At 48.2% G+C, this 27,386-nt stretch overlaps 1 protein-coding gene across 1 annotated transcript; it reads right to left on the bottom strand.

The window, feature by feature from the left end:
- Nucleotides 1-406: 406 nt before the first annotated feature.
- On the bottom strand, nucleotides 407-27,386 carry LOC120826899 (protein capicua homolog). Its single transcript, XM_040189486.2, is given in 25 exon segments — nucleotides 407-1,525; nucleotides 1,711-1,836; nucleotides 1,932-2,063; nucleotides 2,205-2,356; nucleotides 3,430-3,578; nucleotides 3,845-4,026; nucleotides 4,872-5,160; nucleotides 5,313-5,532; nucleotides 5,783-5,943; nucleotides 6,488-6,630; nucleotides 7,102-7,121; nucleotides 7,123-7,565; nucleotides 7,568-7,720; nucleotides 7,722-7,943; nucleotides 8,269-8,351; nucleotides 8,710-8,842; nucleotides 9,802-9,971; nucleotides 10,258-10,384; nucleotides 10,552-10,734; nucleotides 10,831-10,930; nucleotides 12,896-13,049; nucleotides 13,665-13,796; nucleotides 19,078-19,345; nucleotides 20,552-24,202; nucleotides 27,207-27,386. Coding segments are annotated over 24 exon segments (7,488 nt in total). The 5' UTR covers nucleotides 24,026-24,202; nucleotides 27,207-27,386; the 3' UTR covers nucleotides 407-1,253.

Below are 27,386 nucleotides of genomic sequence, written 5' to 3'. Positions count from 1 at the left end.
ATTATATCCACTAGGAGATTCAGAGAAGTTTGGTTGGAATTCTACATTTTCTCTCTCTATCAAGTTGTTGTCCTTATTCGCTATTATTATCTTGTCTTCCTATCGTTGGAATATGAATCTTCCATCCATGAGCATCGTCCACCGTTCTTCTTCTCCCCTTTTTCTCTGTTCTCTGCCTGGAGCCGGTCAGTCAGTGTCAAACTTCAACATAGATTCTTCAAAGCCTCACAACCAATAGTCTCTTTACATAATCTCTTTACGCTGCCTGTTTGCACAGGCTTCTTTTCCGGGGCGGCGACCCCAACAGACATACAGACATATAGAGTCAGCTGGGACTCAGTCTTTCATAATGGCAATAACTGAAGGTGCAAAGATTGGTCACACTACATCCAAACTCCTGCCTTCCTTTCTTCTTTTTCCAGGAGCAAAATGATTTCACGCTTTCTTTTCACTACATTCACTAAAAACTGTGCAGGCCAATGGCTTGGTTAGACCAGATTTGACATTGTTTGTGTACGAGTGTTCGCACTGCACAGGTGTGTCCATGTTTGTGTGTGTGTGTGTGTGCTATTCATGTTTGCATGTGCTGTCTGTCTTGCAGCATCGAGGGGCCGTGGAATATCAGTGGAGGTCGTTGGGGTTGTGTTTGTGTCCCGACCACTGTGCTGAGGAGTGGAAGGGGCGAGAAGGAGGTCACGTCAATGGCATCTGAGGGCCGGCTGGCTGGCTGGCAACAGCAAACTGCATCTGCACAGTAAGTGACAAAGTGCCTTTGTGGGTCATGATCCTTGGTAGCTCCTCCCAGGGACCGCCATCCAAGAGTAACAGTCTGATTTGGTAAGGGTGTGTGTGTGTGTGTGTGTGTGTGTGTGTATGTAGGATCATGTGCATGCTGGAGATTACATATGCAGCACAGTTTGTGTGTGTGTGTGTGTGTATGCCGGAGACATAGTGAGTGTGCCCCACAAAGTTTGTGTGTGTATCAAACTACTGAACAAATGTGCTGAACGCAGACCTGGGCAGAGTGGTAACTGGAAATATTGGAGGCGGGGCGGAAGAAGCACTTGACTCGTCGGGACTTGTCCACTTTTAAAGTAGAAAAGGGGTCTGATTAGACAAATCAAGCGCTCCTCAAGTCAGACGTAATTCTTGCCCAGGTCTGATGGAGATGAGTGCCGGCAGAACGGATCCTGCCTGACTGAACATTCTTCTCTCTCTTCCTTAATTTTTTTATTTCTGTCATCCCGTCCAGTTTAGGACATCTCTCTTTTCGGGTCCTCGGGGCTCCAGGCTTTGTCTCCTTGCTGCTCCGGCCCTCCGTCCTCCCGGACCGAGTGATTGAAGGACGAGCTGTGGGACGGGGCGGGGCCGGCCTCGGCTAACCCACCCAACACTCCCGGCTCAAAAGTTCCGGGCGTGGTCGTCTGCATGATCTTCTGACGGACTTCGCGGATCTTCAGCTGCAGACACACCTTAGTGGGGAAGGTGTCCGAGTAGCGCGCCTGGAAGGCGGCGGTGGCCTGAGCTGGATAGTTGGAAAGACGCGAAGGAGGTAGGAAAACAGAGAGCAAGAAGACAGAGCGTATTTGTATGATAGAAATATGAGTTTTGTTGCGTGGGCTGTAATGAAGTGACAGAATGAAGCCCAAATCTGTAATCTCAATCTCGGGTGGGTATTGTGAGATCGTTGCGTATGTGCTTGTGCTTTACCTGAGGGAAAGAAGCCATGTTCTTGAAACAGCTGCATGACCAGGGCCCGGCGCTGATCCAGGGTTCTGCGCAGAGACGAGTAGGAGACCCGGTCAGGGTCTCCAAGAAGATCTTCTCCCTCTGTACCTGGTTCAATGAGGACGACATTGGGTCACTCTTTAAGGCCCCTTTTTTGGAGTTCTCCCCAGCCGCCGCCCCTCGATCCAACATACCCGTCGTACCCGCTCGGTCAAAGGTGAAGATCTCTCCCTCGCACTTGGCGGCGCTCTTGGGGGTGTTGGGCTCGGAGCTGCAGCTGGAGAGACAACGGGTCTTCCTCCTCGGGGAGCTGGGTTCTTCCGGCGGCTCCGGCTCTAAGGCACAGGACGTGAGGGATTGCAGAAGAAGGAAAGTATTAGGGTCAAGGAGAAAAATAAAAACAATGCAATGGCACAAAAACGTCTTAATTCCACATCCATATAACATAAAGGTGGCTTTTGAAAAGTGAATCCTACCGGTGGAGTTGCGTGCCTTCTTGCGGTAGCTATCCAGGATGACTCTTGGCGAGGTGGCCAGACTCTGCAGAGTGGGCGAGGGCAGAACCTCCTCCGGGTTGAACGCTGGAAGCTCAGCAATACGCTCCTCAAAGTACGACTCCGACAGGACCCTGCACACGGAGAACGTAGAGGTCATATCGATTCTCCCCGCCCACCACAGCAGGCCGGTAGTCTGGAGGGTCAAACTATAAAGGGATTGGATGCACATTCCTCGGTTCTGTCAGGGCTTTCTCTCGTCTGTGGCTTCCCCTCCACTCTTGTGCTGTCTAAGTACAGAACAGAAAGGGGAGGGCACTCTGCCCACTCACATTCAGGAAACAAAGAGTTTCCATCGTCACTTCATGAAGTCTGGTCAAATGAAAACAAAAAACAGAACTAGATGCCACAATGTGTGAACATCAGTGTTAAATAAAGTCGACAAATGGAGACCCGTCCGGGGCGCTGAATCTCATCCACAAGCTGCTTCGCGCTGTAACTACAGAAGATGAGCTACTGTTATATGAGCTCTCTCAGCTTGACAAAATGTAAACTGTTAGAATAGAGAGAACATTGTCTGACAACGATCGGAGAGCCAGAAGGACCAGGCTGACTTGTTTTAGTGTTGCTTTGGCACTGAAAGCTGTGACTCTGCTGAGTCGGATCACGAGAACCTCTCTGGACTGGAAGCTCGTCTCGCAGCCACAGACAAGACCCAAAGAATATCTAAACACTAACGTCTCACATTCAATTCAAATCTATTGTTTACGTTCTTCCTTGTTTTATGCTTTTAAGCTTCTGGACACCAAACCCCCTTAGATATACACTGCTCACAAAAATTACCTGCACTCAAACACTTTGATAACACATCAGATCTCAATGTGAAAACAAATGATGTTGTATATCCATGCTAATATGGACAGTTTAATGTCTAAGGAATCATTTGTTATCCTCCAGCTACTGTCTCCACACTTGCCACCTGAGGCCGAGTACTGTTGAGCTTCAGGAGGAACCCAGGACCTACTGCACCGGGGTCTGACCATGGGGTCAGGGATTGCATCATCAGAAAAGTGCAATTGAATTCATGCCTTAACCAGAGAAAAGATTGTTTCTTTTTGAGCAGTGTATTTGAATCAATAGAAAAATGAAAGCACTGATGTGATGTTCTGTACTCCCACCCGTCTCGTGACGACATCGTCCCACTTACTTGGGAGACTCGAGAGAGTCGGGTGTTTTCTTGAGTGGCGGGGGTCGGAATTTGGTCTTCTTCGAGGAAGAGGAGGGCTCTCTTTCCGCAGCAGGAGGGGGAGGGGGGTCCAAACCCGGGGGTGGCGGAGGAGGGGTATGAGGTCCGGCCTGGGAAGAGAGCGAGAGAGTTGATGTACTGTTCCCTCACAACTCTTTGAAAGGTTCTCTTGATTTATCAGAATATAGAGAACTGTTTTGTTAGTATGTCTCCTGTCTCTGTATGTTTTGTGTCTGATATTAGTGTGTAAGAAGGAGAATAACACATTCTAGTGTATTCTTGTATCAGCATCAGAGCTGAAACAATTTCAACAATATCTTATAGATCTTGCACCAAAGCTTTGATAGTGGTTTGATGGGAGAAACCGCTTCCTCACCTCTTTGCTGCTGTGGTCCATGCTCTGGTCCTTTCTCTCTGTCTCCCTGCCTCCCTTCTTCTCCCTGCTCTCTTTCAGCCCTCTCTCTTGTTCCCTGTCCAAGTCGCTTTGATTCTCTCCGCTGTGTTCATCTCTGAGGTTTTCTTCTTTGATCTGAAGACCAAAGTCCTCCTCTTTTTTAACTGGAACAGATAAAGATAAAAAAGAAAAAAATGTGCTTCTATTCTTCATCACACTCATCTTAATCCTGCATGCTCAGCCTTACAAAAATATTTTAATCTGGAGGTAAAAGCAGACTGATTCTGCAACATGATGTTGGTTATAATATTTATTAATGCCGCTTTATCTTTTTGTCATTCTGTAATATTACCATGCAGAACACGGGGGTCGCTGATCAATCCGTTAGTTTGGTTATAGTGTTGTAATTAACCCTTCAAAACCATAGACTGTATAAAATATTGACACGGTCATTATTATTTTTTTCTACTAAAACAATCCCTTAAAACAATACTTTCCTCCTAAGTCGTTGTGAAGCTTAAAATGGGCGGCAGTCTCTGCCGCCACAAGAGGTGGATCGCCGCTAACGTTACCTGTCAACTCAAGCAGCTACGTGCTCCTCAATGCTAATTACACAATTCACCCCCCACCAGTTATGTTGTCATTAACGTGAATACGAGTTATGGAGGCCAAACCTAGGTTGCAAACATGTTGATTTAGATTCTGGTTTAAAATATTTTTATGTCAGTACATTGCTTTGCTAGCGTGATTTACTGTAGTTAATGCAGTCGCTACTCCACTTCAAAACATCCAAACCATTACTTTAAATGTAGAGAGAAACCAATTCATTTGGCATTGAAAATATCAATATTAATCACAAAAATTAGAAATTGTCACTATTGGTGACTGTTCTTTCAGGTAGATTATAATATTTTGTTTATTTATGGCTCCAAACTAAACCAAATGATCAGTTGATATCCAAAATTAGAGACGTTTTAAGCAAAAGTACCCAGAAGCGGTGGAGCATTACCTGCTGCAACATTAATTGCACAGTTGGTAAACGAGGAGCTGGCAGCACAGCTCGACCACCCGTCCTCAGTCGCACCATCCGTCAGGTTCTCCCTTTTCACCTCCACCTTCACCTCCACTGACGCAACAGGCAGACGGGTCAATGGCGCTGAGCCCTGCACCCCTGTCGCCAATGGAGACGGAGGGTGGCTGATCACGTCCCGGCTGGCCAGTGCGGGTGGCGCAGTTGTCATGGAGACCATGCCAGCGGGCAACGTAACGGTTGATGGAGGGTGGATGGCATTAAGCACCTAATAAAGAAGACAGAAATTACACCCATACCCTAAACATTCTCAGCCTTAAGTAGCAAAAGACACACTTCTGATTGTTAAAACATTACCAGATGGGCTTTAAATGTGTGTATATATACCATGCTGCCTATGTGTATTCTGTTCCTCTTTACCTGACTACCAGCGGCTCCCGAGGCCTGACCTGGAGGGATCTGAGATTGACTGCTCGGGGGCGAGGCTAACAGGGGCTGAATCAGGGTTTGCCCTGCAGGGGCTACGGCGGTGAAGCCCAGCGCTGCCAGGGACGACGGGAGATAGGTAGCGCCCGGAGCAGGCGCGGCATGTTTGGGTGTCGTCGTGTTAACTCCCGGGCCGGCCTGGACGTAGGTGATCCTGAAGGGAAGAGGAGTCATGAAAGCTAGAGATCACAGCTGATGATTAGAAACCAAAAAGCAATAGTTGAATAGCAAGCAATAGCTGACTTAAAATTGCTTGTTTTGTCTCACCAACAATCCAAATCTAAAGATATTCAGCGTAGAAAAAAAAAACTTTGTTTGTCCACACTTTCTGCAAAATAATTTATGAACCTCGCTGAAATACAAACAAGTGAGGAAAATCAAAGCGGCAAATAGGTGTTAGTGACCTGGTGGGTGGAGAGGTCAGAAGAACGGTCTGTGGGGGCGCACCACCGGGAGCCATAACTGTTGCCATGGAAACAGGAAAGGGGCTCCCAGGATGCACCGCTGCTGCCACGTACGGGGAAACGTTGGTCTGGATCACAGGCATTGGAGCAATCTGGATGATCTTTATGCACGAAAACAGAATTTCTCACCCACTTATTGAAATATAGTGTACATTTGTATATAAATACATATACTGTATATATATATATATATATATATATATATATATATATATATATATATATATATGTTTTTTGGTATTTAATTATTTAAGGGAGTGAGGTAGGACGATCATTTCTCACTCTGAGTATCTAGTTGTAATAGTTACGTTTTCTTAAGGGAAATCAATCAAATCAATGGTTATTTTTGACCAACAGTACAAAATCCACCAATACACAATTTAGAGTTGTCTAAAAGAGAAAGGAACATCAAATCACATTCAATTCTCTGCCACTGTACAGCAGCAGGAGCGTGATGGTACCCTCTGAACTCAAAAAGAGAACATGAAGATAAAGCTACGTGACCTTCGATAATCATGTCTCGTGTGTCGTCTTAATCTTTTACTGCTGCTGATGCAGATTTGACCACTCGGGCACCTGTCAGCAAACAGAACAGCGTCTATTCGAGCTTCTGGCACTCGCTTTAGTCCCCGCAGACATTCCTACCTTGTTTCCTGTCACAGAGCTGTTCTGCACAGGAAGAGGAGGTGCTCCCAAAGAAATGGAGGGATGAGGAGGAGTAGACCCTGTTCTCACTGTTGCCATGGGAACCAACATCTTGCTCTGCAAGACTGGCGACTGGGTTTGGACTGACGAGTGAGAAGGAAAGAAAGAAAGAGAAAGAGAGAGAAAGATAATCAAAACATCAGCATGAGAAACGATGGCCAAAAGACGGGAGGGCAGGACGGTTAAGCAGCAAGGAGTGGGTGGAGACACAGGACACAGAGACAGGCGAGGACATTTCGACAACTTATAATAGTGAAATTCCTCTCTGATAACAAGGTGGAAAAATGTTCTGCTGCTCCAGACTCATCTGAATAGAGTGATTAGACACAGGTGGGCGACTGGTGCTCATACTTGTGTCAACGGTGCTTCCCCTGTAAGTCATTCACCTCCCGTTTATGTAAGCCAATCCAATCTATTCTCGGTGCTTCCCGCAGGGATGATTAATAGAAAATAAGGCCCACCTACTCTGTGGATCGATGACAGCGGAGAAACACTAAGACTAAACTCTGATTGAATCTTTTTTTAAATCGGCCAATCGCTCCTCGCTGTCTCACCTCTGTTTCCGGGGCTGACTGGCCACTCTGATGCCCGCCCCTGAGTGCATGCCATTGGCCATGGCGGTTTTGGTGGGCAGCGAGACAATTTGCTGGTGGGTGAGTTGGGGCGAGGAGGGGCCCTCTGTGGGCAGGATGTACTGCACCTGCGCTAGTAGCTGGGGGGCGACGGTGGCTGTGAGAGTGGCGGTGGAGCCGGTGGGGTGCAGCAGGGGCTGGAGGACAGGTAGGGGGGTTTGTGCGTGCGGCTGCGGGATGAGGAGCTGCAATGGCTGGGCGGGGTTAAAGGACCCTCCCACAACTAGGCTAGGGACCAGGTCGCCACCCCGTACAGGCGTTACATTGACTGGACCAGGGGAGGAGGATGAGGACAGGTACCCACCACCCACGGCGATTGGCAGCTGCTGAGGTTCGCACCCTCCCAACAGGAGAGTGGCTTTCCTATCCTGATGCTGGGGGGTTGCTGGCCGACGGCTCCTCCTGCTGGCTTGCTGGTGATGGGGGCGGGCGGGCTGGCGACGGGTCGCTCCACACTGCTCACCATTGTGGGGGCCGCGGGGACGCCGCCGAGAACCAGGGGAGCCTGGTCGCTGGAACGCGAGCTATCGGGCGAAAACAGAGGAGGGCCCCCCTCCTCCACCTCCGTCTGCTCCATCTGCAGCAGCTTCTTCCGTCTTGGATCTTCCCTCGCTCCCCTCCTCTCCTTCGTCTTTCTTTCTCTTCCTCTCGGATCCCTCGTCACTTCTCCTCCTCTCCGTTCTCTTTGGCGGAGGTGGAGTTGGCGTGGGGGGTGAGGGAGAGGAAGAAGGGACAGAGGAGCGAGTCACTGGCTGGAAGCCGTGCTGGAGGGAAGACAGAGAGAAAGAGACGGAGCGATGAACACATGAACTTAGTTACTTAGGAGCTTACAGTACCTCTGTAATCTGGGGGTTTAAAATGCTTGGTTGGTGATAAAGGAGCCACCTCCAATATGATGTCTTTCATGCAGAATTATACTGTTAGTAAAGAAAGCAAAAAGTCTAAAAGACTCAATACCTGCAAAGAAAATACACATGCATCAATACTCAATGTACAGATCCAGTTAAATGTGGTAGCTTACACGCTTGCATTAATACAAAAATCATAGTTTAAAAAACTGGAAAAACAGTTGATGTCAGCTGCAGCTACCTGTCCGTCTGGTTCGTCCTCATCGCTGTCCGTCACTCTCTCTTTGCACTTGAGGTCGATGGAGCCTTCAGGACAGGAATCCTCTGAGGGTGGGGTATAAATATGAGAAGTTAGCACATTTCAGAAAAAGAGAAACAGAAGCACAGCATACTTTCAACTGCTCCCCTTTTGAAATCCGTGCCTTCAAATTGGCATCCAATAGGCAATCATGAGCCATTGTTAGTTTCAAGCACTAGCAATTAACAATCTAGGGCTGACGCTCACCAGGTGACAGAGAAAAGGCTGTTTTTCTCGACTGTGGTGCTGATTAGGAAGTCTTTAGTGTCACTGTCTATTTTTAAAGACACACTGATGGTTGTGGGAACTGAAACTATGACTTTTGTGGTGGTGCAACAGCCTCTCAAACAGCATCTACGGCGCTGATCACTGAACTGAACTCACCCATGACGTCGTCGTCTCCCTCTTCTTCACAGATGACCATGCGCTCTTCGTCACTGGTCACATCCTCGCTGAGCCCTCCTTTATATAGGACCTGAGACGAGGGCTGACGGCGAAACAAACTGGCCCCCTCCTCCTGACAGGCAAGACAAAGGAGAAGCAACATTTTACTATGAAGTTACTATGAATCTCTGTCTGTGAGTCCATCACATATCTGGCAAAGGAACCGTCCGATGTACTTTGAACTTGGGGGGTGTTTTATTGCGGACTGAACGACGTGCAGCATTCAAATTTAGACACAAGAGTAACTATTAAAAACTTTCAAACAAGCGGTGGGGAGGAGCTTGAGGGAGCTGCAAACAAGCATGTTGCCACACAGCTGGCTTTTAAAAGCCACGGCTCCACTGGACTTTTGCAGTGGGGAACAGAAAGTTTGATGGCTACGAACTCTTCTTCACTTCCATAGGAACTCACCAGAAGAACTCTTCAGACAGAAGCAATAACGCTATTATCACGGCATGGATACGGCTTTGCCGCCAGCAGTGAATAAAAGCCTTTAAAACAAAAGAGCTCACATGCAGGCGCATCCCGCTGTGAGTAGGAGCGTAGCAGCAAACACCTTCAAAGGCTCTAAAAAGGAGTAAAGAGTGAAACCTTTGAAGTTGAAGGGCTGAGCTCCCCCTGCAGCTTTCACAACTCGAGCCCTCATACCGAGAACCTACAGTCCATTTGAACGGTTTTGTTTTGGAACAGCAAGCTTTCAATCTTGGAGTTCAGTTGAATTGCTCTGTGGCGTGAAGAACACACGTCTGCGCTCTATAAATACACACAGGTATGTTGGTGCGTAGGTGCTCACATGCACAAAGGATTTCTTTTGTCTGCTCTCATTCTCTGCATTATTATTTAATAAAATTCAGTCTTTGTTCTCTTGGATCCGACGAATCAATGTTAAGTGCCTGAATAATGACTTAATTTAAAGCACATGATTTTAATTCTCTCCAGCTTGAAGATTAAACCAGCTGGAGAGCGGAAACAGTTCTTCTTATCTCCAGAGTCTGTTTGCTGCCTTCCAGCTACAGCTCAACAACCGCCTACCTTCTCCATGTCTCTCTCCCTCTGCTCCAGGGTGTGCACGGCACTCTGGGAAAAGGCTCGGGGACGAGCGTGCGGCCCGGCAAACAGCCCCACTCGAGGCTCCAATCCGCTTGTCCAGCACGCGCCTCCACCTTTCCCCCCCTCCGGCACCTGGGACTCTGGATGGGGATCTGGAGAAGAGGGGATGCCTGAGAAACATGAACTATCTCACTGACTCACGTATAGGTTAATAAAACTTGTTCAACATAAATCCACACCAACGCTGTGTCGGCAACAAAGCTCTGCCATGTGTATTAAGGAATCTGTATCCTTTCTATAGTGTCAGTGGAGCTGAATGTTGTTTAGGGAATCTACACCAGACCAAAAAAAGATTCACTGACTCTTGTAAAAGGCATATTGTGTTATAGTCCTGAAATGCTAATGAATGCTAATCAACGCACACACACACACACACACCTATGCTTTCCGACATGCTCCTCTCCCGTGACTCCTTCGGCAACACACGGCCCTCCGATAGCGACTTCCTGCGGTCCTTGTTGCACCACTTCCAGTCCGGGTGGGCTCTGAAGTGGGCCTCCTTCACCTGGAGAAGAAAGGGGAGGAAAGGGTCTTCACCACTTCAGCCCCTAGTTCTAGAACTCAAAACGGAAAAGCTCCCTAATACCGGACCGAAGAGTCACCACTCGGTCAATAACTGCCTGCTGCGAAACAAGGCGTAAAGAAGGGCCAAGTAAATAATCCTGTCTTCACCTGGAAGGCCAGATCGTGGTACTGCTGCTTCTCGTTGGGCCCCAGAGCGTACCACCACTCCCCCAGGATCTTGCTGACTGTTCGGTTATCTTGGTTGGGATGCCGCTGGTGCACCAGGGCCCGGTGGCGCTTGCTGAAGATCATGAACGCGTTCATCGGTCTGCGGATGTGGTCCTTCTCCCTCTGGTTGAGGTTTTGGAGGGGAACATAAATCTGAGTTTCATGGTGAGAATGTATCTGTCTGGGCGTTTCGACCGTCCGTCTTTGAGGTGCACTGACCTTCCTGTCCCCGTCCTTGGGCAGGGCGCTGAGGGACTGCGTGCGTCTCTTCAGGGTGGCAGTGGAGGGCGTGGCGTCGTTGGCCACGCCCGGGGAGAACCTGCACCAACGCCACAGAGGAAAAGGTGAAACCGTTGAGATTAAGGGAGAATTATGAGAATTATGTTAGGGACTTTCAGAAAAGTGACACGGCGATATGGAAGGAAACCAAAACACAACAGATACCGGGTACAAAAGTCTACTCTTTATTTGAGTTGTTGTATAATTATAATAATTTTCAAATTGTAGAAACAGCTCCCAAAAAGACATGTATAGTTTAGTACATAAATTATTACAATGATTTTAAAATGTAGATTACTGACGGCAAAAACAACAAACATGAACGGTAAAACAGATACTGGGAGAAAAAGAAATCAGACGGATAAATCAGTGGTAAATGAAAGTGGGTGAACGTTTTTAATAGCAATCATTGTGATCATTAAAGAGGAAGTCTTTTTAAACCGCGAGGACGTCTGGACCTTTCAGCTGTCGAGAGGGAACTCATAGTCAAGCCGTGCTCACATGAATACTCTCTCCGTCTTGTCTAGTTTTACTGAAGCCTTTTTGAAATAGCACACATTAGTCACATAAATACAAAAAAGATTAAATAAGCAGAAGAGTCTGACGTGCAAAATTCATGAAGGCAGAGCTGGGGAGTTTGGCTGGGAAAGTACAGACGAAATACGAAGAAAAGAAAGCAGAACTGATAATAATAAGCAAACAAATACATCCCATAAATGTACACCATGCTGCCTATAGGTGTATTTGTGCAGCCGGGGGTCACAATCGGAGCTCATAATTCTGTTTGTCGACAACGTGGAGAGAAAACACTTCTATCGGCGACGGCTTTGTGAGCACGGCAACCCTGAAACATTTGAGAAGCGCACGAGCAGCCAGACAGCCACGCAGCGCGTCTGAGTCACTCTGACAGAGCAGCCACCCAGCCAGACGCAGGGACCGGCAGGGATGGACGGGAACAGACTGTGCCACGCTTTGCCAGACACACACACACGCCGCACAAACATACAGCGATACAGCGGGTGAGACAAGTCGTTTGTTGTTGTTTGTTTCTTTAGAAAAAGCTGTCGGAGGTGAATTTCAGCCCACCTGCTCTCAGCGCGGCGGCGCTGAGAGTTTTAAAGTCTCATTTGCTCTGCAGTTACTATCGGTTTTCTTGTGAGTCGCTCAAAAGAAACAAAAGGTGTGAAGTGTTCGCTCAAAGTGGGTTGACGCCATTTAAACGTTTTTTAAAGGTCAGAACATCTTCTTTTTCTCTCTCCATATTTAAAGCTGATGCGAGGAACTCTCTCTTGTGTTAATTTTGGTGGACAAAAGCGCCATCGTTTGTGGAGACCCAGAATCCGGAAGGGGTCTGACTAAGTCCTGGTTCTGTTTCCAAGCAATACAGCCTGAAACACCAAAATAAAAATGTTTTGTTACCTTAACACTGTTTTATAACCACTGACGTTTGTCATTTGTAAAGTCAATATAGCTACAGAGTGTTGTTTTTCAAAATGAACAAATACAACTATGTTGTAAACCAACTAAGTATTTATAGGGGGGGGCATTTGAAGTATGGATGATAATGAACACAATAATCGATTTGTAAATGTCATGATAATGATCAGTAACTGTGTTATAAAATGTACTTATATTCCACTTCAATGAGTACCTGAGTTTATCTAAATCCTTGCACGTAAACCAGAGGATTAACAGTGTCTGTCGGTGTCTGTCAGTGTCCCGCTGTGGACCGGCCTCTTGTCACAACACGGTCAATGAGCCACTGCGCTACTCTGCACTATTGTTTTTCTTTTACTTCCACCTCCTCTTCTCTTGATGCCCTTTGCCATCAGTAGGACATTGCTGGACACCGGCCAGTACAACTACTGTATTCTGATACGTGAATGACAATAATATACCTGTTTGAGGCCCAAACTAAATTGAAAAGCAGAAAACATCCCACACTTCAGCAAGGCACCACGATGAATACCAAAGAGGGGGATGAAGTCGGCCCCTTTGTACTTACGGGTCGTCGGTGTCGCTCTCCGTCTCGCTGTCGGCCCCGCCCCTGTCTGTAGGAGGATTGTCATTGGTCGCTGCAGGGCATGAGGTGGATCCCCTCTCCAGGTCTGGAGGGCCGGCCCGCCCGTCGCTCACCAGGGCCACGCCGCACCGAGGCTCTAAAGAATACAAGTGTTTAATAGTCAGTTAGTTTCCCTCCATGCAGCTCAGTGAGCGACGCTTATATTCCGCCTATGAAAGATGTGATTAATAATCACCGTTTGATTTTATTCTACAGGGGTCTTGCTAACCAGCCAGACAAAATGAAGAAAAGTGGCTGGTGTGGTCTCTGAAATTGTTATTGCTTGCCGTGTTTTCATGATGTGACCTTGTTTCTGAGGAATTGCATCCATTTTTTTCTGACAAAACATAGAGTAGCGCAATAAATCAATATAGCAGCTTTTAGAAAAGAAAGTCAACACAATGAGGCTTTTAACGAAGCTCTGTGGAGGAAAACCGGCCGCTTCCTCCAGTCACAACTATTCCCGCTCTACATTTTAACAATCCGGTCAATAAATAGTGTTATTACCAAAGTTCCTGGAGCTATATTGGTGTGAGCACCAACTGTGCCGATTTGCAATTCAGTCGCAACAGATTTGGGAAACGCTGCCTTGGCTTCCGCTGCGTCGGCCCAAACATTTCTACTATTTCTACTGAGGGAAATACTTGTTTGTAAGACCTATTTGCGTATGTGAGGGTGCAAGCGGTGGAACGCCGATGGGGTCATTGGCTACCTCTGCTCTGACTGACGTGCTGTTGGCCGTCGGCAGGCTGGGCAGCCGCTCCTGATTGGCTGGGCTCCAGGAAAGGGACGAGCGAATGCCAAGGGAACACTGGCACCGACCGAGGCTCCACGTTGGTCCAAACTGTGGGAAAGCAGAGAGAGAGGGAGAAAGTGAAATGTCATGTTTGTCCATCTCAGTACCGCGGACTGCAGACAGTAGGTAGCATGTGAAGCCCTCCACGATCGCCAGCTAAAGCGCAAAAACTACACTTTCATAGAAAGTGAGGACCATGAATGGAGTTGTGTGTTCAGCCACCTACTCATGCCCCTCTTCCAACACACACACACACACACACACACAGAGCATCCCTCAGGATAACAAGAGTTCAGGGGGCATGTGGTGTAATGAGGGAACCTGTTATTTCTTCCACAGAGACTCCAGACCACTCGCTGTCTACACTGCAGCCGAGCTGCAGAATGCACCATTTCAAGGGAAGAAAGACCAAAGAGTGCAGGCTGAAATCTCTGTAACTACTGTCTTACAGACGGCATGAGAGGTTATGAGCCATAATATTAATAGAAGTATTTTCTTAATGCAGACATAAGTCATTGAATGCAATGCCTACCACATGCAAAATAATTCAAGGGATGTTAAACTCAAACCGCTTAAAAGGAAATGAAAAACATGCGTCTCCAAATGAATTGATTTCTCAAGAGGACTGTTTGCAGACGTACTGACGAGTACTAATTTCAACCCAGACCACGTTAACTTAACCAGTATTAAACAAGATTTTTAAAGCTACAGATTAAATGAAACAACATCAATGCTCGTGTTAAAATTGACGGATTTTCACTAAATGTATCTGCATTTCACGGTTGGAATAGAATGAAATTGCCATCCGCTGTTTTACATCAGCTGTAATCTGTGGAGCCAATTGTAACATACGGACAACCGCATGTGTTGTTTGGCGCCCTTTGACCCGACCACATGTTAAACGCTAAAATAGCATTCAGCACAACGCATATTTTTTTTAATGGTATAAACTGAAACCATTATTACAAAGCAGAGAATAGCGCCTGTTTTCTGAGCTGATGAAAAGTTCACAAGTTGTAAACAATGTCAAAAGAAAACCCCTAAAAGCTTTTTTTGTTAGTTTATAGTGAATATTTCCACAGAACAGACAACACAAAATGTTCACATGATCACAATGTCACTGAAAACTACTATGATAGTATTTCTAACATTACTACTGCCAGTACCAATACTACAACCACTAAAGTCACAAATATTACTGCTTATGTCCCCACTACTACTGTTTTATCAGCAGCAGTTTATTCTCAGTATGTGTACAATATATTATTATGGAATTATTGCTTATGTCATGATAAAGAATTCCCCCCCTAACCGCACGTATTCCACGTACAGGTGGAGCCTGTTGAAAAGACCCGTCTTCAAACTGTGCTGCTGCACTGCAATGTCCAGTTTCCGTTTCCATTAATCATTTGATAATAAAGTATTAACATGGTCTATTCATAGCTACCCATCAGGCTTATGGCTCCTCTAAAATGGAGGCCCAGATACTGCTGAGCTGGACAATGAAGAAAGCGTAAACACATCCCGGCTGGTTCTCTTTTACAGATTCTAGTGTCACCTGATCATTATCACTGCAGTGCTCTGAAATGACTGCATGACTCCAGTTATGACGACGCCTGCAAGGGGAACCACAGCTAAGGAAGTGAGTCTTATATCGCACAGAAAAGTTTCTTTGTATATATAGATAATAATGATTGTATATTTATTGCATAACTAAATTGTTAGACCTATTTCTGTGCATGTATATTGAAAACTGAGAACTGGAACACAAGAGCTGTGCATTATGTGTGAGGACAGCAACATATGAAAATATGTACGTAGATAAATTCAGATAAACAGAATTCAGACAAAGTAATGAAGGGATTTTTAAGGTCAATAATGATTCAGATGTTTCACAGTTAGAGAAATTCTACAATATAGCTGAGAGAAATTTGCTCATGGTTGTTCCCGGGATGTAACGGGAGGGATGCGAGGCAGCAATGTCACGATCTTTGACATTCAAAATGGAATCTCTTTCTTTGAGTGCGCTTGTGTAAAAAGAAGAATGAACAGACGGACGGACATAATGAAACTAAAAATGATGAATGCCAATGACAGTTGTCAACTATTTTAATACAGGAATTTTGACCAAGAGACATGGAGTGAGACATTCTGCTGGTGAAACATTGACTCTCTGGAGACGCTGTTACAAATAGCCTCCAACCTTGTTTGGCCTTTCTGTTCTGGAATTTCCTGTTACTTATCAACTGACGTATAATGTACATTGATACTGAAATATCTTTAAAAACAGTTAATATTTGCCAGATGGGTCAAGCTGTGTTCAATCAGCAGTTTGGACACCAGCCAACTTGAGTGACTGAAGCCGTTGGCTTTGTTTTAAAGGATTCTCTGCATTATGAAACCTAAAGGTCAGAAACAATAACTGTTTTCTTTGCTCACTTATTATACGATAGCATGTTATTGAAAGGTTTGAACACAGTTAGAAATGTTCTTATTTAAGAAAAGACTTTTCTGAGTTGGACTAAAGACTGAATTAACAACAGAATTAAATAAAACTACACTGGCAGAAACAAGATGACAACTCTGTGACTCATTTGAATGACAACAGGAAATGTTACGGGGTCAGGAAGACTGTAGAAAACCTGCTGCGTGTTAATGTAACAGTGGAAGTGAAAAATCAACACTCCTCACTGCCTCCACCCACAGCTGGGGGTTTTATTTGGCCGGCCTTACTACCCAGCTCTGCCTCCACCACATATCACTACGTGACCATTCAGCCCCAATCGATGACAACAGATCTGCAATCAGTAACATTTCTGCACTTAGTAGTTATAGTAAATCTTTCTTATTGTCAAAAGAATTCCACAAATACACCAAAAGGCAACTCAGACAAGTGCTATCTGTTGTTGCCAAAGCCCTCCGTGCTCCATAGAGCTCCATTGTTGTCAAGAACTATTAAAACCACATTGGCGAGGCAACAGCGCTGGACTGCGTGACATTAGACATTCTTGCGATGAACAGCGGGCATTGTGGTTGAAATGAATCGGACGTATACCACACTCCTGCTCTGTAATTACCCACCACAACACCAACGGTGTAATAATCCACAACTGAAAAAGGTCCCTCACAAAATGCAACTGAGCAACAGCTGAGAAACGTACTGGCCAGCTGTGGAGGGGAATTGGTGACATGGTTTTCTCTTAAGCATAAGCATAAGCATAAGGGCCAAGTGCCACAGACACAGTCTGTAAAGAACGTTTAAGTACGTTTAAGTATGTTAAAGAAATCTGACTTGAGATAGTGAAAACCTTTGAAAAGGACCTGCTGACACCCTGAAGAGGCGAAGCGGGTCTATTCCAGGGAAGCACCGCAGCGAAAAGAGATCAGACAGACACACTGTCTGCACCGGGTCGCCTGAAGCCCCGGCAGGGAAGAAGCACACCATGCAACAGAATCCATGCTTTAAGGTGGACTCAACTGTCATGTGAGAAGCGACCAAATAACTCTTCAGCTGAGCACTTATCTCCTCTCCGCTGAGCTGTAATGAAACTCATGATGCTAATACAGCTGCACTATATTTAGAGGGATCTCGGCCGTGGGGGCCTCCGCCGCCTGCTGCCCGTGTTTGTTTCTGTTGGGTGTTTTTTAAAAATGTATGGAGGAGGAAACATTACGCTGCCGAGAGGCAGTGCGAGGGACCAGAGAGAGGGAGAGGGGAATAAAAAATAAAAAAGCACGCTCCGGCAATCAGCTCGGGCCTTGGCGCTTTACTGCGCTAATTCTACCGGCGGAGAACGTGTATCCATGACAACTCGCCGGCAAATATGATTACTCCTTTTTTTTCCCGCTGCAAGTGATGAAAAACATTCACATCACGGCGGACCTGCCCTTGAGGCCCTGTCTGAGGTTGTTGATTGTCTGGAACAGCCAGATGAATGCATGCTTGTCTCTGCGTGTGTGCGTGCATGGTAGAGGAGGAGGAGTGTGAATGTCCTTGTTGCACTCCTGCTCTCTGTTTTGCATGTCTAGACATGTCAATATTCCTGCCTTCTCTCTCTCTCTCTCTCTCTCTCTAACACACACACACACACACACACACACACACATATGAAATGGGTGACAACCCCTGCACACGCACACCCAATAACTACTGATACTACACACACTGAGTCATGAATTACACACACACACGAGCTGCGGGCCTGGGTGGGTGCCTGCGGGGCTGATATATTTATGAAACCTTTTCTGATCTTCACGCTTCATGGGGAAGAAGGTTTCACTCTGAAGTCCCCTTAACCGGTAGAAAAGGGTTTAATAAATGCTCAAGAATTTAAAGATCCTTCTCTTTCGAATCTGCTACTTTTGAAAGATAAATAATAACAATATCTTTCCACTAGATACGTAGACAATCACATAGTGAATCTTGACAAACAATCATCAGTAATGTGGAGATAATGGTAAGACTATAACTCAAACTTTGCTATGATGAAGCCTTTGAAGCCAGGAGCAGACAACCCGTATATCCTGTTACTATAACCAAGCAGCCATGCTTATCCCACTTTCCCGTCATTAGAAAGGGTTTTACACAAAATGAGAGATCCTGCATTTCAATTGGAAACCATCTTCCCCGTTCCTATATTAGTAACATTTCTGAGTTTTGGGCTGTAATATTGCGAGGTTGGCATGGAAACAAGCACACGGTATATGATTAACCCAAACACCTCCATTGCTCAGTGGCATATTTTCTTATATCCAGCAGAGTGCAAAACAGAGAAAATATTCACATAGATTGTTGCCCAAAAACATACTTGAAACAGGGTACGCATGATGAGGGCAACCTCACCCTGTTTCATCCTCCCTGTAACAACAATGTCCACCTGAAATATTCACAGTGCCCCTGGATGGTTTGATTGAAGAAGATAATGAGGAAAAGTAATATACTACACATGCCTACAACTGAAAGAATGAAGCTTGGGTCCAAACATGGGGTTCATAACAACTTATAGTCTATAGACCTGTGGCGTGACAACGCTATTATTTTGAGTGTGTCTTATTGGCACAAGAAATAAGAGCATTTCTTAGAAAATAGCAGCAGCCCAAAGTGGCACATTTTGGACAATATTGTTTTGTTAACTGTGTCAAAAATGTTATAAAGTTGTATTTACCACATGCCTAATAAATATGAATTAGTCAAACAAAGTAAAACACTGAAACGCTAAACATGTCCTGAAAAGGCAAAGCAAGGTTGCAAACGAACATCCTTTGTATCCGACAGGAACGACAAAGCGCCTTGATGACCCCCCCGCCGCCCCTCCCCGTCCGTACTCACCGGTACCGGGACGTCTCATGATGATTTGCTTGCGCGGAGCAGGGTGAGGGGACTCAGCCGGCAGTATGAGTGGCAGCAAGGCGGTCGGCGTGGGGTGACAGGCTACCGGCTGTGGCAGCCCCCCCCCGGAGGCGTCTTGGTGGCCCTCCGGTTTCCTCTCCCTCTCCCTGCCTCCAGAGCCAGAGGAGGACAGGATGGAGACCGATGAGGCGGGCATCGCAGAGGGGCTGGACAGGACAGTGTGGCCCCCTGAGGCTGGAGTCAGCGACTGGGAGGGGGAGATTATATATATATCGTCAAACAAAATAATAAATAATCAAAACTGTAGATTAGCATGATTTGACTCAATGGACTTTGATATGAAATAGACCCATTCGGGCCGTAACAAATTCACACCCACATGAGGTGGACACTCACGATTGGAAGAAAACCTCTGAGCAACAGACGCTGCTGTTAGTTGCTGTTGGTTCTGTTACCAACAGCAACTATTTTCACCATTTTAATTAAAAAAGTAAAAATACATAGAACTACTGATGGATGTTTTGGTTGATATGACAATAAATGATTACAAAAAGTGACTCTTTTCCTCAAAAATTCCTTAAATTATTGGATATGCTGAGAACGTTAATGCGTTATCATTGCATTGACATATTAATTCATTAACGCTGACAATTATTTTGCGCATTAACATATTAAAAGTATATATAACACATTGCTCACTGTCTCTGAATACAAAAACAGACCGACAGTGATGGCCGAACGTTGATTCCTGAAACAAGCAGAGCTGTCGACCAGTGACACTGCACAGACGTCTGCTCAGTATTGGCTTGTAAGGGATGAATCCACGCGTCTCAACCAATGAGAGCATTGTGGGCGGGCCTAAGACTGCTGCAGCGGCTCACATGAACCAGGACAGAAAAGAAGCGGAGGAGAAATGGAGAAAAGTAGCTTTTCATTTAGATTTCTCACAGACTAAGTTTGTGGAAGTTCTTTGTAACCACTGATGTCGTGTTTAAAATACACACAAGACGTGAGAACAAGCTGATCTTAAGCCATGCCGTTCACCCCCCAATCCCCAAATTAACTGTTGCTGGAAGGTGCCTAACGATTAAACGTTAATGCCCTGTCAGTGGCTTTTGCTTTATATTTGATGTGATTAAATTAGTTTTTAGGTTGAGTATTACAAGAAATATCTTAAATACTACTGTCTGAAGGGAATCCTCCTGATTTAAAGTGCTTGCACTAATAAAAGAGCGCAATACACCATTTTGAATACATCATTACATTTTGCGATTAATAGCAAAATAATATTGTAATTAGTTTCGATTTAAAATTGTAATTGTTGCAGGGCACTAATATTTACATATATTTGTACCATAATATAATATTGCTAGGATATTGCTATGAGACAACATGGCCGATCCCTACACTGTCATCATATTCCCCAAAAAACTAAACGAGCTGACTATCTTACCGAGCTGGAGGTGACAAGAACAAGAGTGGATGTTGGGTTGCGCAGGAGAACTGCACCGTTGGTGGTGGCCCCGTTGATGGGGACGGGCACCTGGAGGCCCTGGAGACCTGTGTGTTGGGGCTGGCTTTGCTCTCTGGACCTGCTCCTCTCTCTCCTCCCCAATGGGCCATCAGAGAACTTGGCCAGTGGGACGTCTGGGTTGCGGACGATGACTGGGGAATCCCGCACAATGCGGCGTGGGGAGGGTTCCTGGGGCAGTGGGGAGGGCGGGGTAGGGGAAACCAGCATGGGCGGCGGCGTAGAGGCAGCGGAGGATGGTGGCCTGCTGGTGGCGCTGCGAGGCCGGGAAAAGGAAAGTGAGGAGGGGGTTGTGGGCTGACTCTGGGGGGAGAGGACTCTGAAGCCTGCAGGGTTGTGGCCCAGGGTCGGGTCGCCCATCATGCCCACCAGCTGATGCTGCTCAGGTTTGATCTGGTAGTCCTGGATTGCAGGCAGCGGAGGGGGCGGGTGGGTGTCGAGCTTCCTTTTGCTGGGGCTCATGGGGACTGTGAAAGTGAGATTTGTCTGATAAGTGGGCACAATTCCCGATAGGTGGCGCTCTCGGTCAACACCTGGTGTACCCATCTTAGTGGCGCTAGGATGGCGATGGCGGCGCGGCGTGAGTGGGCCAGGGGCCGTGATGGGGCTGAAATTGGCAGGACGAAAGCCGAGGAGCGGGGAGGGGGAGGGTGACGGAGTAGGAGAGAAGGGCGACTGGTTGGAGATAGGCGAGTATAAGGGTGTGCCTGAGCGGGAGCCCCCCAGGGAGACCAGCATGGTCGCTGCCTCACACTCGTCAAAGTCAAAGCGAGAGAGGTCCTGTGGGAGCATTGAGGGAAGGACCAGGCGGGGGCGGGAGTCCCCTCCGCGGCTGCTGGCCTCACTGCTCTCGCGTGACGTCTCGTCCCAGTCAAACTCTGAGCTAGCTCTCCCACCGCTCATTCGGAGGTCAGACGGCGTCAAGGTCCCTGTGCTGCTGGCTCCACCCCGTTCCCGGCCACCTCCACTGGCTTCCATCTCCTTGGTCCTCATTGAGAGGTGTCTGGAGCAGTATCCTCGGCGTTGGGACTCTTTTGAGCAGCCTTCCCTGGAGCACAACCTCCTCCACTGCTTCCCGTTGAACTTCTTACGGATGCCTGTTGGCGTGCACACCACATCTCCCTTCTTGTACTTTTGTTGGGCGGCTGTCAGTGGGGTGCGGGAACGTGAGGAGGAGGACAAGGTTGAACCTGATCCAGATCCTCCGCCGCCACCATTTCCTCCAATAGAAGAACATCCACCTGGGGCCTTGTCTACTCTTGAGGAGGATGCGTCGGAAGAGGAGATGGGAGGGAGAGGGGGAAGCTGAGGGGTGGCAATGACAGCTGCAGCTGTAGCATTTGCTGGGTCAATGCCTAATATGACAGGTGAAGGAGGGGGGTGGGGGTTCAAGGCCGGGTGGGTAGTAGGGACCCCGATGCCTCGCACCACAGAAAGGTGGGGATTGAGGTAGCCAGGCGGGGGCTTAGAGATGATGTGGCGGTGCTGGGAAAGTGCCATTGGTTTGGCCCCGGGTATAATCGCCCCCATTGGAAGCATGTTAAAGTGAGACACCTCCATGTCTTCTTCGGGGGTAAGTGGCATGTATGGGTGGTGTTGCTGTTGTTGTTGGGGTTGTTGGTGCTGTTGCTGCTTCGCACTGTTCTCCCTTTCACACTGTCTTTCCCTCTCTCTTTCCTGTATTCTCTGGATGTCCCGCTCCCTCTCCAAGTCCTTCTCGATTTCCCACTCTCGGCCAGGAGCCAAGCTGAGGACTGAGGCCGGGGTGACTGGGGAGGTAATGCTGTGGCCGGATGTGGAGGAAACAGGGACCATACCTGGGTAGGATATTCCCCTGCCCAACACTGACCCCACGCTGGGTGTCATCCCCCGGCTCAAACGACACACCTCCTGCTCCACATCTATTTCCTCCCGGTCCTCTCGTTCCATTTCCTTGTGTCTGTCCCCCTCCTCTCCATCCCGTCCTCCTCCGGACGGGAGATCCAGGTCCCAAGGTGGCACCAGAAGACGAAGTGTTTGTCGGGAGACCCACACTGCCTGGGTCCCAACAGCTGTCCCTCTGCTATCCTCTTCCTCGTCCACGGAATGTCTTTCCTCAGACAGCAGGACACGGTAGCAGTTGGCCACTGCAGGGTGGGTGTCCACCTGGGTCACCACGCCCTCTCGGTACCACTGGCCCTGGCTCTCGCTGCCCTCATCACTTCCAAATGGTACGCAGACACGGGTGCCAATAGCTATTGGGTGGACACCGGGCGGTGGGGCATCTAGGATAATGTCCACCACCCCTGGGGGGCTGTCATGTTGATAGGGATAACGGTACAGCGTCTTCTCCCCATTCAGTTGCACCTCTAGGCTTCCGAATTCACCACTGACCTTACGTACCACTCCAGCCCGGAACACCAAGTCTGAAAAAAAACCTTTGTCCCGCCTCTCGCGTCCTCCCTCCCCGTCACCTCTTCTGCTGAGCTGTCGGGCGAGGACGCGCTGATTTTTCATTCCTTTGGCGAGGGCGTCGGACAACGCATCGGGGAGGCCGGGTATTGCGTGTGCAGACATCTGTGTGAGGGCGTGTGTGTCGACGACCACCTCCAGGTCGGCCGAGTGCTCGCTGGCGGTATCTGTTGAGGAGCAGCGGGGTAGGAGGACGGGCGACGTTCGCTCCGCATCCCTCGCACCTTCAACTCCGCCGGGCCTTTCCCTGTCCCCTGCCAGCGTCAGCGTAGGGGGGCCTGGGGACCCGTCCCCGACAGCGGTGCCGCTGTGAAAGTCGTCCATCAGGCTCCTGCTGTGACTGTTGCCATCGGGGTGAGAGACAACAAAGTCCTTTTCTGAACCGGTTGACCCGCGATTAATAACCCCACCACAGTGAGGAAGAGACGGGGGCGTGTTGCTATGGTTACCAGTAGCAGACAAGCAGTGTTCAGAGGTGTACTTCTTCTTGGGAACGCGGGCCTTGAAGGTGGCCGTTTTACGGCTGGAGGCGGGGTTCGGGCTGTTGTTGGCGCTTGGTGTACTACTATTACTACAACTGCTACCACCACTGTCGCTGTGGCTGCTGCCGCTCACAGCTGACCTCAACGACCTATCGTCTGAAGATGTCAAAAATTTCCCAGAATCCATCGCGGCTGATGCATCTGACAGCCCTTCTCTGTGAAGACCCCCACCCTCTGATGCGTCCCGTGCCGTGATTGGGTCCATCTGGGAGGCCTCTGAATGTGAATTTGAAGGAAATGATGAGGGGGGTGTTCGGTTTTGTGGGGATCTGCTTCTATCTCTGTTCTCATCTGAGTCTCTCTTCTCCCCTCCTTCAGGGGCATCCCCTGCTCCGCGACGCTTCCCCCCTTTGGCCCGGGTGGAGGGAGGCGAGCGCCGGCCCTGCTTTTTTATCGGCTTCATCTTTTCATCTAGCTTGCCTTTTCTCTAAACAAGTCGTTTTATTTATTTATCCCAGAGCTGTTCTTTGGCCCTCTTTTCTGTTATCTCTATTTCCCTACTCTGAAGGGGCCTCTGTCGCTCATCCTGTCTTGTCTTTGTTGCGCGACTTTGGCACTTGCCCACCTTATTCCAGAGACTCTAAAAGAAAAGAGACAGGGATTATGGGTTACTCATGTGGCAAACACATTCAGAAATGCAACCAGCCCATCCACCAACTGCATGGTGCAGAGTGGAAAAGTGACTGATCCGGTCAAAATGAAACATTGCTGAAGACATCAAATTAATTCAAAATAAAAGCAAGGCTAAGTGAGACTTTATGATCACCATAAAAATGATCCGAAAAAATAAATAAATATATATATCATGTGCTAAATAATGCACCATCGTACCAGAGTTGTAATGAAAATGACTCATCCACAAATTCAAGATACACTAATTCATTACATAACAGGTTGTACTCGCATTACACAAGGCCTGCATCCATACCAGGTACATATTGAAAACAGGAGGCCATAATGTAGGGTAAACACAGAGTAGGCTCACAGCACAGTACGGAAATAGTGAGGAGCACTTTGCAATTTGCCCAGACAAGCCTTTCGGCACGCACACACGCACACGCACACGCACACACACACACACTACTTCTTGGCCAGGGCAGTCGAGGCGGGGGAATTCCTTCTTTGCTCGCATGTTGAAACCCTTCTCTCTCTCTCTCTATTTCAAAGCAAGAGTCAATCCGCCCCTACAAACTCCATTTCCTGTGAAAGACCATTACCTAACTTCCCTTTACTTTATTCCTTATTCTGTCTCTTTGCTACTATAACGCGTCCGTTCTTATCCCCTGACTTCCTTCTCTCTCTGATATCAATTCCTACCTCCTCATCAGTCAAGTGTCCGTCCTCATTTGGTGTTGCAGTCACCAAGAAAAAGCAGAGTAGTTCCGATTAATTGTCATTCTGCAGCCGTCATTCAGCCCTGCCGCCGGCTACGCCGGAGTCATTCAGTAAAATATCTGGACTCACACTGGACGTGTTCACAGCTGAGCCCCCGTTTGGGGAGTAAAACAGATTGTTCTTGCCGACTTGTTGACGGGGAGACTGTTTTCATTGAGCTGGTTTGTTTGCCGTGTGGCTGGCTGATACGCGCGGGACTCTGCCTCTTTTCTTCCAACACAAGAGCCTCCAAGGTGCTAAGAGTGCCAGGAAGACGTTTATAACGAGCGTATAGGCGCGAGACTCACAGCACCCCTCTTTTCTGAATAATTGTCACTCCCGTAGCCGCTGTCAAAATGGATCGGATTTGACGTCTCTTATTTGCCGATAGACATGTCGACTTGTCGGTGACTGTTGTTAACTTCCATGTCTGCAGGTCTGTCCCCGTCTCCACGTCCACCCTCCCACCTGCCTCCCTGTTTGTCTGTGCAGGTCCTTTTAATGACTGCCACATCATGTCGGCCGGAGAGAAATCCATTTCCAGAGATAAGTGCCGGCTGTCTTAAGGCCGCACGCACGCACGCGGAGAGCAAACATCTACGCGATGGTGGTTGGGAGAGAACACAGAGAGCGAGGGAGATAATAGCCGAAACTGTGCTCTATGCAAATCCCTATTTAGGACAGACAGCCGTAGAGCCGCCACCATAAAATGATTTGGCAGCCGGCCTTACTTGGTCACGATGGAAGTATGCTACGTGTGTTTACTCAGTAGTGTAAAACAGCTGGTGTGAGAGTCATGGGCCTGCTGATAAGAGCCCCAAAGACACAACTGACGCAACCCGCAACCCACTCTGGGAGTAAGGAAGCCCATATGGGAGCTACGATGAGCTGTACGCGACCTGCACATCGGCGACTTTGGTCACAATACATTCACTGAAACCGCGTTCACCTTCTGTTATGTTACACAAATAAACATGTTACAGCGGTCTATAACAATGAGTCATGAGACTCTATAACACTGCAAATGCCCTCCTAACGTTTTAACCAATCTTACTATACCGTAAATCACAAATCTGCCTGACCTTTTAGTCCTACGAGGACGGTTACGGTTCAACCGACTGTGGAGATGCTGGATCCTTTTTTTGTGCCAAACCTCACGTTCAAAAGTTGTGTGCAGATTGCAGAGCCCCTGTGTGAGAGCGTGTAACAGGGTCACCGGGTGCTTCAGGAAGGAGAGGCCGGCTAGATAACAGCTGCTAACTTGTCCAAACAAGGCGCAGAGCACGCGTTATAAAACGAGGACGCGGTCGTCCCCGCTGCTTTGTCCGCATAGTACCGCGTATGTGTCCAGCCCTCGTAGTACCGGGAGTAGTACTACACAGCAGGCCGTGGCGTGCAGCGCCCAGGCCTCAACTACACACACACACACGCACACGCACACACACACGCACAAGGCCGCTGGGAAATCCTCCACTCGGTGTCACCGGGAAATAACCGGTTTAACGGGCACATTACCCGCTTGGTACCGTGTAATAGCGGCAGCGTGAAGGGTCCCGGGCGGATGAAGGCGTTAACTTTGTGATCCGTCCCACGGTCACAACACCGGCGGGCAGAGGCGGCCTCCCCGGCCCGCCCGGGACTGACAGCCGGGTGGGAAGGGAGCTAAAGCCGGCCGGGCAACTCGGCGGTGACCCCCGTCGTTATCGGAGCCGTTGCGACCGAGACACCGGCGGGAGAAAGTGACAATGTGTGGCCACGAGCTAGTCCAACGGACGAGGCCCGGGAGCCCCTTAAAAACACGTTCATTAAAAGAGCCACGTTGATTCGCGAGGGGGGTAAAAAAAAAAGAAGAAGAATAAAACATGTAACTGAGATAGAGGACACGGGACTTTCCGAGCTTTCGACACGGCGCAGGGCGAATAACAGTTGTTCTAGGAAGTCCGAGGGCAGTTATGGCGTTGAATTCGTTTCTAGTGGAAAAGTTTCGAGCTCACTATGTCTCTCGGCACCGCTCCCTTTTTTTTCTCTCGCAGGAGACACACAATCCGCCCTGCGCTGCTCTCCGCGGGCTCACCGCGCACACCGAGGGGAAATACGATCGGCTCACCCGCTTATACTGATTACGGCAAACACGGTAAACACGAACGGCGTTAGCGAGAGCGCGCCGAGCCCCGCCGCGCTGCTGCAGTGTGCGGGCAGCTTATACTCACCGCGGCTCGTGCGGCGGGTCTCCGCCGAGTCCGCCGGATAAAGTAGGGCAGGGCGGCCGGTCGTCCGCGGCTGCCAATTAAGGGCGCTCCATGTTTCTCCGGTAAAGCAACTTAAAAGGGGGGAAAAACTACTGCCCCTGTGCATTCTACACTACAGTCGCAAAATGGTGAATGAAGCCC

Source organism: Gasterosteus aculeatus, chromosome 10 (assembly GCF_964276395.1).
Source record: "Gasterosteus aculeatus chromosome 10, fGasAcu3.hap1.1, whole genome shotgun sequence".
Classification (NCBI taxonomy): domain Eukaryota; kingdom Metazoa; phylum Chordata; class Actinopteri; order Perciformes; family Gasterosteidae; genus Gasterosteus; species Gasterosteus aculeatus.
The sequence above is the reverse complement of the archived record's forward strand: the minus strand, read 5'-3'. Positions and strand labels throughout refer to the sequence as shown.